General features: G+C 40.3%; 1 protein-coding gene across 3 annotated transcripts in view; it reads left to right on the top strand.

Annotated features, from left to right (window-relative positions):
* Positions 1–13,868, top strand: part of LYPD6 (LY6/PLAUR domain containing 6) — a 191,513-nt gene that overhangs the window by 155,101 nt on the left and 22,544 nt on the right. For all 3 annotated transcript variants that reach the window (XM_070423030.1, XM_070423029.1, XM_070423031.1), the window contains one exon: positions 8,979–9,167. In XM_070423030.1, the coding sequence (XP_070279131.1) occupies positions 9,050–9,167 (118 nt within the window). In that variant the 5' untranslated portion in view covers positions 8,979–9,049. The remainder of the gene's footprint in view (positions 1–8,978; positions 9,168–13,868) is intronic.

Below are 13,868 nucleotides of genomic sequence, written 5' to 3'. Positions count from 1 at the left end.
CTGGCAAGTTATGATCCAAGGACAGACTGCCCTACTTTTTTAGGGCTTTTTCTGGAACAGTTGAAAAACAGTCTGGGAATGCTTCTGAAGCAACTGGTCACATATTGGGAAGACCTAGATGAGAGTAATGGAAAAAGAGAGGACAAAGCAGAGTTGAGAGATGGAAATTCCTAATAACAGGGTTAAAAGTTCCGCTTTGTCCAAACTGGGCAGTTAGGTGAGATAGTACAATTTTTCTCCCTCCCTTCTGCCCCTCAGTTTTGGTCACAGCCTGTTTGATTTGGATTTCTGTACCTTGCATCCAATGTGAAAACTGGAATTGTCTTCATGAGCTGAACTATAATTCCTCATTAGCTCTCCTGTTCCAGTTCCTCACGATCCAGATACATATTGCTGTATCACAAATCACCACAAAACTTAGTGGTATGAGGCCATAGCAATCATCTATCCCTCGTGGTTTCTGTGGGTCAGGAATGTGAGAAGCGTTTAGCGTGGTGGTTCTTGCTTGGAGTCTCAATGCAGCTACATTCAGACAGTGGCTGGAACTGGCATAGAGGGGAAGAGACAGGACTGGAGCAACTGGAGCTGGAAAGGTAGCTCTCTTTTTGTAGGAGTCTCAGTAGCTGTGTGTGCACTGCTTGGCCTTCCTCACAGCATGGCACTCAGAGTACCCGGACTGCTTACATGGCCCAGAGTGGGTGTTCCGGAGCACTGGGTAGAAGTTAATCGCCTTCTATGGCGTAGCTTTGAAAGACACACAGTGTCATTTCCACTACACTCTGGTCAATTGGTCAAGAAGGTTGGCCCAGAATCAAGGGGAGGGGATGTAAACCCCACCTCTCATTGGAGACTTAACGAATTTGCAGACTTTGTTTAATACTACCACATGTTATAAGCAATTCCTGAACCGTGAGAAGGTACTAGGATCAGAATGGTGTATTTAAATAGACTTAGTTTCATGAAGGCATACCTTATTTGATACTTCTGGAAGATGAATTGACGTTTTCAGGTTATTAAGTCAAGTCGCTATCAAGTCTAGTCTGTACATATTAAAAATCAAATCAAGACTTGTCATGATGTTTTGGGCTTCAGAATTCCATTTTTCTCTTGTTAAGCATTTCAAATTTTAATATGAATATCATTGAAAAGTATTTAGATTTGCATTAGTTCTCTACTTCACAATTACTTATATATTGATTTAGTACTGAGATGTTTTATTTAATACTTAGTACCTCAATCAATGTAGCTTCCAGAAGTGCTTAATTGTCTTCTAGTATCCAGTTTAAGGAATTAAGAGTATTTATTTTATGGACTCTATATGGGTGTGGATTTGTAAAACTCAACCTGGGTTGTGGTCCTATCAGTTTGCCTCTCTGATGAGTATAGAAATCCTCTTTTATACTACCTAGTACCAGGGAGTCAAAAACAGAATGCAACTCTTTTCAACTTTCTCTCAAGTGGAGGAACTCTAATAGATCTTGAACTTTTTTTTTTCTGTTTCAGAATGTAACAAGTAATCCATTGGAATAAAACCAGCAGTTGAGTAACTCATGCAAAGGTAATTTAGAGCACAAATTAAATCTGTCAGGGTGGTATTAGATTTGCAAAAGCTCATAAATAACAAATGAAAGGTCACAGAGCTGTGAAAATGAGAATGTGCTTGTTCATAAAGAGAGCTGTAGTCAGGAGAGGAATCCTCAGTGCATATTCAAATAGCAGCACATAAAATGGAAATCAATGCAACAGCCTTTCTAAATGTCTAGAGCAGTCCAAAGGCACAGTGGATTCCAGGGATAAGCATCAAAGTTCTAGAAAAGAGCCCTCGTATTATCAGAGCGTGTCCAGCATCGTATTGATAAGGTTTAGAGGGTAAAGTTCCACCAACTATTGAGAATATATACAGAAAAGGTACAGCCCCCTCAGCAGGGCCCGTATTCAGTAATAGGCTCATTGTGAATGCATGTCACTCATTTTTCACTTTTCAGTTCCTAGAAAATACTAATAGAGTGGGTAGTGATTCATGATTTACTGCAGGGATGTAAGCCGTTGGTGATATTAATAATCAGTCCTGTCTGTCCAGTTTTTCTCATGGAAAAGAGCAGTGGGAAACCTAGCCCTGGCTACTGCACAATACACAACATTCTTTCACTCTGAATTGTATGCAGATCCTTCTTTTCAGTGCTTGACTTTTAAAAGGAGCAAAAGCTTTATAAAAAGTAATGTATGGGCTTCATCAAAATTAAAAATTTTTGTGTGCCAAAGGACACCATCAAGAAAGTGAAAGGTCAACCAGAAGAATGGGAGAGAAGATTTGCAAATCATGTATCTGAAAAGGGTACAGAGGCCAGAATATAGAAAGAATTCTTTCAACTCAACAATAAAAGGATAATACCTCAATTAAAAAATGGGCAAAGGATCTGAATAGACATTACTCCAAAGAAAATATACAAATGGCCAGTAAGCACATGAAGGGATGACCAGCACCATTAGTCACTTGGGAAATGCAAATTAAAACCACAATGAGATACCATGTCATACTCACTAAGATGGATATACATTTTTTTAGTTAAAATAAGTGTTGGTAAAGATGGAGAAATTGGAGCACTGAGATGGGAATGTAAAATGGTGCAGCTACTGTGAAAGACTGGCAGTTCTTCAAAAAATTAAACATAGAGTCACCATAAGACTCAACAATTCCACTCTTAAGTATATAGCCCAGAAAATTGAAAATATATGTCTCCACAAAAACATGTACATGAATGTTAATAACAGTTTTATTCACGATAACCCCAAAGTGTAAACCACCCAGATGTCTATCAACCAATCAATAGATAAGTACATGTATATCAATACAATGAAATATAATTCAGCCATAAATATAATTCATTCTATAACATGGATGAACCTTAAAAACATTATGCTAAGTGAAAGAAGCCAGACACAGACAGCTATGTGTTTTATGACTCCATTTACATGAAATGTTCCCAACAGGCAAATCCGTAGAGATAGAAAGTAGATTAGTGGTTGCCAGAGAGTAGGGAGAGAATGGAATTGGGAGTGACTGCTAATGGGTGCCACATTTTATTCTGGAGGCGATGGGAATGTTCTGGACTAGGTGATGGTTGCACAATATTATGAATATACCCCAAACACTGAACTGTATTATTTTAAAATGGTGAATTTTACATCAGTAAAAATGTATACAATAAAAATAACACACCCTAAAAAAAAAGCAAGGATATTTACAAAGATTAATAACACATTCAAATGTAAGGGAGTGAACCTTGATCAATGGGGAACAAGAGACAGGAAGCAACCGGGAAGATAAATCCTTCCTCCTTTCTCCTTCCATGGACTCTACTGATGTGCAGGTCTTCCTTGCAGTCCTGTCTCTATGTGGCCTGTGACTGTGAGCAGCATGAGATTAGGACCTAGGATTAGGATCACATTGTTTTATGTTGTCCAGTTTCATATTCTCCCCAGCCCACCTCTCTCTCCTTCCCACATTCCTTCCTTCCCTTTATTCTCAATTTCCTGGGCTTGCTCCTCCCAGATAAAGTCTGAGCACCTGTCCTCCTGGCCCTAGATTCTGCTTCGAGGGGCACCCTGGCTAAGATGCTAAGGGAAGGGCCTGGTAGAAGAGGAAAGGAGAGGACAGTCTGTGAAGTGCGGGTTCTATTACTGGAGAAGAGGCAGGGACATTTTTGAGGTTATGTTCATGGCTATAGGTAAAAGCTGACTTTCCTTTGTAGATTAAAGAGTGAAATTATTCTGTCAAACTCATTCTCTAAGAAGCATTGTATTTTAAACAACTCTTTTCCTCTTTATAAAAACAAGGCATACTCATTGAAATGTTCTAAGCATGCGAAATTGAACACAAAGAATGACATTAAACATATGCAAACTGAGCAAGAGGAACATTATCCAAAATCCTACGCCATTTTGGTGTCTGTCCTTTCAGTCTCTTTTCTATTCAAACATAAACCTAGAAATACTTTTTTTTCTAAAGAAAGAATAATTTCCTGAATAAAATGTGTTGTGATAATAGTGACTCCATTACTTTAAGACTTTGGAAATTCTCCATTAAACAAATAAAATTCATGGTTTAAAAAAGTAGTTGAGCCCTGGCCAATCTTGCTCAGTGGTTAGAAGGTGGGCCTGCAGACTGAAGGATTGTGGGCTCGATTCCTAGTCCTGCTCAGGGCACATGTGCAGGAGGCAACCAGTTGATGTGTCTCTCTCACATTGATGTTTCTCTCTCTCTCTCTCTCTCCACCCTCTCTCTTTTTCTGTTTCTCGTTCTCTCTCCCTTTCACTCCCTCTAAAAATCAACGGAAAAAAAATCTTTAGGTGAGGATTTAAAAAAAAAAAGTAGTTGAAGCTCCCAAATATGAAAACTTGTTGCTAAACAATTCAGGCCTGAAGAATTAAGCTTGCCCTTTCCTATAATAAGTAGAGCTGATCTCTTTTAATGAATGAAATGACTGCTTTAGCTTAGCGCATGACAATTGGATATCAATTGAGGAGCACACGGCACACAGGGAGACTGGAGCCTTGGAAGGGTTGCAAGGTAATGTGCTCCTCACCTGTGCTTTCTCAACATCTTTTATACAAGTAAATCCAACCAAAGCAGATATGTAAGGATCATGGGCCGGAACACAGGCCTGGGAGGTAGCCGGGGTGAGGTGTGGGGGAGAGTGTAGAAGGGCAGCACCCACCTGTTTGCTTCATTGATGAGGGATGACAGGAAGTCAATTGGGTCTACATGAGCCTCAGCATATTAAGATCCTGGTGGCAGGGGGTAGCCTCCCTTTCTCTTCCACTGGTCTCGTCCCTTCCTGGCTGGCATTGGGGCAGATGTCAGGATGGATCGTTATTTGTCATACTTAGTAGTTTTGGGAATTATGTTTTTTCTGATTTAAGGGAAGAGAGCTTTGTATGGAACGACCATTAATGGTTCAATTCACGTAGAAAAGTATATTGACTGAATTTGAAGAAAACAATAATAGTAAAAATATTGGAAAATATTACATGGAATTTACTGTGTAACAGGTGCTATTTTTAGTGCTTTAGGTGTGGTAACTCATTTTTTCTTTATTGATTAAGGTATTACATATGTGTCCTTATCCCCCCCAGTGCCCCTCACCCCCCACACTCATTCCCTCACCCCCCTGGTGTCTGTGTCCTGTGGTAACTCATTTAATTCTCATGGTGAAGATGAGAAAACTGAGGCATGGAGTGGTTAAGTAACTGGCTCAAGGTTGCACAGCCAGAAAATGTTGGAGTAAGGCTTCAATCCCGGGCATTTAGGTTTTCACGTCTGTATGTTACTCATGTATAGCCAAACATGCTGCAAAAGGAAGGCTCATGGCTGGGTAGCCAGGCAGCAGAGGTTGCAATAAGGTAAATTTCAGATGACATTAAGTAATGCATAACTCTTAGTGAAAGTACCATGCAGAGGGAGATTTTTAAATCAATAACCAGAAGGAATACTGTGGTTAAAAAATGCTCTAATAAAAATGTGACACTTGCAATGTTTGATATATTGAAGCACTGGTGTGGACATTCAGTTTCACATTAAAAAGAACTTAGGCTGGCAACTAGTTGATATTCAATGTTAAATGATATCAAAATAAAACCAGGTAGCTCTCCTCACCCTGGGCCTGCTGCAGACAGTGAGGAGGGGGTGTGGATGTGCAGGGGGCTCGCCATGGGACGCTGTGCGGATGTGTTCCTCAAGTAGCCTCACCTGACCAGGTGGATGGACCATGAACCACCACTGCATTCATTCAGGAGGAGACAATGTTTCTCTCTGTCACTCAGCGAGGGGAGGATATCATTGATATTTGTTTCCTCATCATATTGTTCAACTAAGTGGCTAGCACGGGGCCGGGCACTCACATTTATTAAGGGAGCGGGCGGCCCCTTCTCTTCCTGCACACAAATTTGCATGGGGAGCCAAACTGTAAACATGCCGTGAGCATGAAATTGGCCCGGCTGGCATCACCAAACTGCTACAGGGTGGTAAGAGCTCTACTCTTATTTTTCTAACAAATTGTCTGTTTCTTAAAACAAAAGAACACACCAATCCATCTGGAGTTAATTTTAGTGTATTGTGCATTATTTGATTTCAGTTCATCTTTTTCACAGTATTTAATCAAGTTATCATAATTCTTGCCATTTAATATTTTTCTCTTCTGTAACTTTGAAAAATTGCTTATATTATGAAAATAGTTGGATCTATTTCTGAGCTCCTTGGAGTGTTCCATTCTCTGTATTCATTTTTATACTTTCTATTCTTCTGCCTTGATTAATATTACTCTGTAGTATATCCTAATATCTGATTAGTTCATATTGATTTTCTCAATTAAATTTGTTTTGTAATACATTTACTCTTGGTCTAATTTTAGAATTATTTTGTTATGCTATCTTGTTTCTTTTTTTTAGTTTATGATATTTATTGGGATGACATTGGTTAATAAGGTCATATAGGTTTCTTGTTATGCTATTTTAAAAAGCTCATTGAACATTGGTATCAACATTTGTAAACAAAATGTCCGAATCATGTGTTTTTTAGCATGTTAAAAGTAAAGTGACTTTCTAACTTGACCACTTGCATGGGCAATAGAATGCTGGTAGTTAGAAAATAGAAGGTGATTATAGGAAAGCAATAAGTTGGCAAGCAAATAGCACATATAAATTGAGATATACACTGACTAGCCAGATTATTATGACCACCTGATGTTTGTAGGCAAATTAGCTATAATTTCGCGCTGAAGTTGCTAGAGGGCCAGACCATTATAAATAGGGAAGCAGGTTGTTTACCATGACAGTAGAAGTGATTTGTTTCTGAAGATATGGGTAAACAATGTGATTTAACAGCCTTTGAACATTGGATATATGTTATTATGAGTGGCCAGATTATTATGACCACCTGACATTGTAGGCAAATTAGCCGTACACTGCATCGTATGGGATATGAAAGCCGAAGGCCTGTTCGAACACCTTTGTTGTCTGCAGTTACCAAGATAAAACGTCTCCAATTCGCACAGGAACACAAGAATTGGACAGTCGAGTAATGGAAAAAAAGTCATGTGGTCTGATGAATCACGTTTCCAGTTGCATCTTGCAGTTGGCAGAGTGAGAATTTGGCAGAAACAGCATGAAAGCATGCACCCCACATGCAAGAGTACAACCCTTCAAGCTGGTGGGAGCAGTGTTATGGTTTGGGGCATGTTTTCCTGGCATGATTTGGGCCCTTTAATTCATGTGGAACAATGTCTGAATAGCACAACATACCTAAGTATCGTTGCTGATCAAGTTCATCCTATCATGTTGATGGCGTATCCCAATGGAGATGGCTTCTTCCAACAAGACAATGTGCCATGCCATGGTGCTCGTACTGTGCAGGAGTGGTTTCAAGAACATGAGGGAGACTTTACCTTGCTTAGGTGGCCCCCACAATCACCAGATCTCAATCCAATTGAGCATTTGTGGGACGAAGTTAAAAGAGCCATCAGGCAGCTGGTGCCACAACCATCAAATCTCACAGAACTGGGCAGTGCTATTCATCAGGCATGGTGTCAGATTCCTCGCATCACCTTTCAACATCTCGTGGAGTCAATGCCAAGAATTGCCTCAGTATTGAAGGCAAAAGGTGGCCCAACGAAGTACTGCTGGGGTGGTCATAATAATCTGGCCACTCATGTTCAAATATATCCCACTTTCAAAGGCTGTTAAATTGTGTTGTTTACCCATATCTTCAGAAAAAATTCACTTATACTGTCATGGTAAACAAACTGCTTCCCTATTTATAATGGTCTGGCTTTCTAGCAACTTCAGTGCGAAATTATAGCTAATTTGCCTACAAACGTCAGGTGGTCATAATAATCTGGCCACTCAGGATATAGCTACATCTAAGTAAGCTGGACAATTCAACCCTAGTAGAAGGTTTTCCTGTCCCCAGTTTTAATTGAAAAGGACAGAATCAGAATACTGTAGAGGACAGAATGATGATTGCTTACAGCTACAGTGATACCTTGATCTTATTTCAGCAGTTTTTGTGTACACACAACAAAATAATCTTTGGAAGAACACAGTATCACCTAGTGTTTAAAAATGTGGACTCAATGATCAGACTGCCTGGATCTGAATCACCTCCTCTATTTACTGGACTTTGATTTACTGCAAATGGATTATAATAGTAATTAGCATATGTGTATATGTATATATGACGTCATATATCTATATAGATATAGATGTATAGATATATAGATATATATTATCCCAAAAATGTATGCACACTTTGAATAGTTATAAAGGCAGTATTTATTAAAATACATTTCATTTTCAAAATTGAGCTATCAGCTGTTAATATGTGTTTACATTTTTTGGGATGCCCTGTACCAGTATATGACTTCAACAGCACCTAGCCAATGATGCTACTTATGTTAAGGGGATTTTGAGCTAGAAAGGCAGTTTTTGGTTTGGAAGAGGCCCATTTGCATACATTTCTTTATTCCCCAGATCTGAAAGTCTGTCCTGTGCAGGTTTGCACGGGCACTGTGACCCAGTAAGGCTGTACTCCCGTCCTTGGCCTGCACCATTATCAGGGAAACGCTTCTGAGCTTTTGTACCTGACTTATTTATTGTTGCATTCTGGCAGCCATCCCCTGGCCTCCTGGCAAAAAAATAGCTGGATTTCATTAAAATTCAATCTCTCTTGATAGCATCTCTGCTGGATATTAGAGGGGACTGCTACCAGTGGAGCTTGAGCGACCTGATTCAGAAGAGATTTGGGCCGGAATTTTCTAAGTGCTCTAAAATTACCGTTTATAAAGTTTCTCTCCACGTCTGCCCACTTCCTTGTGCCCTGGGCTCCCTGCCCTCCTGATGCTCTGCTCCCAACACAAAACTTTGGCCAAGTCCTGTGGCTTTTTCGAGTTGGACACTGAGATGACTCTTGCTTCATATTTCAGGTGCCAGTGCTCTCCCGTGGTCCCGAGTCCCCGCTCCCGGGTGCCCTGTATGAGTGACGCCTGGGCCTGCCATGGAGCCTGGCCCTGCCCTGGCCTGGCTCCTGCTGCTGAGCCTGCTGGCTGATTGTCTGAAAGCTGCACAGTCCCGAGACTTCACAGTGAAAGACATTATCTACCTCCACCCTTCAAGTAAGACTCTGTTCTCTTTGCTGCAGAAATGTCACTCGACTGCAAATAAGACTTGAGTTAAAAAATGGCGGGAGCCCTGGCCAGTTTAGCTCAGTGGATAAGGCTTCAGCCAGCAGGCTGGAGGGTCCCGGTTTTGATTCCAGTCAAGGGTATGAGCCTTGGTTATAGGCTTGATCACAGGACCTGGTTGGGGTGCGTGCAGGAGGCAACCGATTGATATGTCTCTCTCACATTGATGTTTCTTTCTCTCTGAATCTCCCCCTCCCTTCCACTCTCTCTAAAAATCAATGGAAAAGTATCCTCAGGTGAGGATTAACAAATAATAATAATAATGATGAAATAAAAATAAAAATGGCTGGGAGAAGGCAGCCTGCGGTACAGGGAAACCCTCTGGTGATTTAATTGGGGGGTGCAATGCTACCAAAGATGCTGTGAGTTTTATCCACCTTTTTCTAGCATGTTTGTTTTTTATTTTAAGGCAAATTATCAGGCTCATTTTCTCTGTCCCCTGCACCTTCGCTCTGATTCCGAACACCCTTCCCTTTGACTCATGCCAGCCAGTTATCAAAGTGAAATCCGTGTCCCAGGAGGGATGTGTTTGTAAAAGATCAGTCCTTTGTAGGGAAGATAACAGCCGGTCCTGTCTGTGCATCTCATTCTCAGTTTCAATGTAATTATCTTCCACAGCTTCCTGTTTCCTCTCCCTTTCGGTTTCCTGTGTGCAAGACTTATCTAGAGAGTGCATCATAATGCAGATGCACGGTCCCTTCCCTGGAGTGTCTGATCGAGTATCTGGCTGGGGCTGTACTGTGGTTTCTGGCTTTTAGCAAGAATATCAGGTGCCTCTGCTGCTGAGATTCTAAGGATCACACAGCACTTGCACCTCCTCTCTTAGTTGGATCTTCTCTGTATTGTCCCTGTGGTGGTGAGAGCTGCGTATATTGTGTATGTTTTGACCTTCAGCATTTGCCCTGAGGTACATTCCTCTTATGAAATAGTCTGTTCCACCTATATCTTTTTGTGTATCCTGTGTGTCAGAACTGTGATAGGCATGAAAGACATAAAGGCAAATAAAGCATAGTCCTTGCTTTTGAGGATCTTAGAATCTACACAGTGGAGGCCGCTCCTCCGACTCCTTTAATATCATCAGCCAGCTGCTCTACTAAACTGCATGGTCTGGTCTGGATAAGAGGTAGGCCGTCCAGTCAGCCAGCCCATGGGTCAGCAACTAGCTCAACTGCTTTGTAGCCTTCTGGCTTGAAATAAATACCCTCACTTTGTGACGATTAAATCTAAGAATGCATAAAAAGCATTAGCACTGAATGTAGTAAGTGCTTAATAAATGTTAGGGAAATCTTTTAAAAATGTTAATTTTCACATTTCTAAAGTGGATAAAATATTCCATACCCTGTCACATTGTTTTGTGAACTTAACATCGTAAATAACATCTGTAAAATGCTGGGCACATATATATTAGGCAATGGGAGACCTGTAAATTATGATGTTGCTATAATTGGCTTAGAGGGTAAACTGAGGATGCTGAAAATACGTTGCTCTAATTTTTAAATTCCAAATATGCCTTTGGCAAGCAGCAAAGAGCTTCTTTAGATTTATTGCTACTGTCTCTCTCACCAGTAGAGTCCATTGCCTACTGTGAATTGTATGGGAAGCTTATCTGGATGCTTGTTTTGCAGGGCTGTTTATTTTAGTAAAATTTGTGAAAAGAAGGTGTTTTGAAACCTGCTCTGTTTTCTAGGATTGCATTTTGTTCTTTTCTCCAGTCATACTTTTTTTTATCAGACTTGGTGAACAAAAACCTAGATTTCAGTCTCTTAGGTTTGAGTGCCAGAATTCTCAGCCTCTGGGCGGTTCTTTGTCCACTTCAGTGACAGACTCAGAAGTCACTGGGCCACAAAGCAGGTCCACACCTGGCTTTCTCTGAGGCTGATTGTACTCAGGATGGGGAGTGAAATCGAGGGGGTTGGATTTAGGTGAACACAAACAAAACAAACACACATCCCGCTTCTGCCTCAGTGGTATAGTGGGTCCTGTCTGATTGTGTGGGCCCCTATTTCAAAGTCAATTTCAAAATGGGATCTTTGCAGGATGACCTATGTTAATTAAATAGAGCCATAGCTTAATTAAAAAGAACTCATCATATAGAAATAATTGGTAGGTTTTTCTGATACAATTTTTAAAGATAGAAGATTTTAAGAAAAAGATAGAGGATAGAAGAAGCCGTTCCTAAGCTAGATTGTATGTAGACAGGTCACCAGCAGGTCTGGGCTCAGCTCTGTTGTGGAGTCTCTGTAACGGGTCCTGGAAGGTAAAGGTTCTTGCTGGGTTGAAGTTCCCATCCATGGGTCCTACTTGGCTAGAATTCTGTTTACCCTGCCCATGTTAAAGCACAGTTAACTTCCCATTTCTGTGCACTAGGTCAGAGGTTTATGGTGTTTGTTTGTTTGTTTTTATACTTTTTTAAAATGGCCATCGTCCTCTGCCCTGCACAGCACCCACTAGACCAGCGGTTCTCAACCTGTGGGTCGAAACCCCTTTGGGGGTCAAACAACCCTTTCACAGGGGTCACCTAAGACATCGGAAAACACATACATAATTACATATTGTTTTTGTGATTAATCACTATGCTTTAATTATGTTCAATTTGTAACAATGAAATTGGGGGTCACCACAACATGGGGAACTGTATTAAAGGGTCGCGGCATTAGGAAGGTTGAGAACCACTGCACTAGACCATGCTTCGATGGAGTGATCTCTCTATGAATAAGCAGGTTTCTGTAGAACACAGACTAGAACACATACATGAGGGCAGTGTGGGATTATTTCGATCTGGAAGTATTAATATAATCGATTCACTATCTAGATGGAGGCACACACAGTTTTCTTGAGGTCAGTAAGTGAGCCAGAGTCCATTTCTGTTAGATACAGCTCGGAACCCACGAGGCAGAAATGCACTGATGCTGGAGACACACGTTTCCACACCAGGCAAACATGAACTCATTTCTGCTGGGCCCGAACAGCCCTCAGAGATAATAAGTGGGTGGGACTGGAACCCGGGCCGGGAATCCTCAGCCTCTGTGAATAATCTCCTTTGCTCTCTGATTCCCTAATCTTTGAAGCTTCTAAGCCTTAACAGAAATAAACTTTATGGCTTTCAAACTTGAGGCGCTGTCCTCAGTAACATTCTTTTCCATAATCTGTATTGTATTTTATTTTTCATGTGAGAAATGATGAATTCCTTCCCAACTGATGATTAAAGTACCAAAACTTAATAAATCCTTTAAAACTAAAGTTAGTGATAAGAGAAATGAATAGGAGATGGCAGAATTTAACATCCAAATTGACTTCAACCTATTCTTGGCCTCCCTCCCTTTCCTTGTAATAGCAATCTTTCCTGAGATTCTCACTTTTCCACTGGTTGCATATTCTGAGTCATTCCTGTGGACCAAAGCACTGAATCCCTGCAGGGGGTTTCTTATGCCAATATAGAGAACCAACTAATTTTTTTTTTTCATAATTCTGTACCGCATACGCCTTAGGGAGTAAGGACACTTTTTAGAAAGGCAGCACAAAATACATTTCTTTTAGAAATTTGTTTACGGTGTTAAGATACTGACAACAATTTGTAGGCAAGTGGTCTGAGAAGTAGATCAATTTATTAGATTTCTAAAAATTTTGTGTTTGCTTCTAGTTTCCAAAAACAATGGGAATTAATTTGGTAAGAATTTTAAAAAGAAGGTTGGCTGCATTCCACAGAAGCATGCATTTTAAAACAAGATTTTCTTCTCACCACCGTTTTTGGTAACTGAAGGCCTTTGTCCAGGCAAAAGTTCCAAGAGGTGGAAACAAAGAGGAAATCTTTCCCGATGCCTTACAAATGAATTATGGTCAGTTGAACTATAGCTGACCATGGGAGTTAATGGACAGATTATGTTACAGGAAGTAACTGGGCACTTTGGCGTTTCTTTTTTTTTCTTTACAATCACCTTCTCTTGAGGGACCAAGGACTTATGCCCTGAACTGCAGAGTACTAAGCTTATTAGCTCTGTGATCAAGAGCCAAATTAGATTCATTCACAGCTGGGGCCACAACAGTTTGAAACTCTACTTGCTCTGCAATGCTTTGAAGTAACAAAGAAAAAATAGAACATCTCTTAGGAATCTCTTTCCAGTCCTTTTATAAAAATACTTATCAGATGCAGTATCAATTAGCAAGTTACTGGAGATAGTTGTTCAATTGTAGACCTATTTTTGGCTGAATATTTCCAGAGGGAAGGATTTAACCATTGCTTGGTATTGTGCTATAATTATCAACTTAAAGCTGAGTCTGTCTGCAGAGATGTGTCACTGAAAAGGGTTTGGTTATTCACTGATCAGTTCCGTCTGCTGAGATGTAAGTTCAAGTTCCCATAAGCAAATATTAGCATGTGGTTGTTGACAATGCACACAGATATGAAGTTGTAGGTTTAAAAAGAAAACTTACTGAAAATGAGATTGTTTGGTTAATTGTCAGTGATACATGCTGATAAACACATTCAGAGATAAAGTGATTTGAAACAAAGCTTCATTATGCCACCTGCGTGTTTTAGTTTGTGTTCCTGTTTTAACTTTGATCTACTTTAAGTTAATTTCAGAGTTCAGTACTACTTGTATAAGAAATGACAGTATTTAATTAAACATGTCA

Source organism: Myotis yumanensis, unplaced genomic scaffold, assembly GCF_028538775.1.
Source record: "Myotis yumanensis isolate MYYU_CA2020_CCGP unplaced genomic scaffold, mMyoYum1.0.hap1 SCAF_8, whole genome shotgun sequence".
Taxonomy (NCBI): domain Eukaryota; kingdom Metazoa; phylum Chordata; class Mammalia; order Chiroptera; family Vespertilionidae; genus Myotis; species Myotis yumanensis.
The sequence above is the reverse complement of the archived record's forward strand: the minus strand, read 5'-3'. Positions and strand labels throughout refer to the sequence as shown.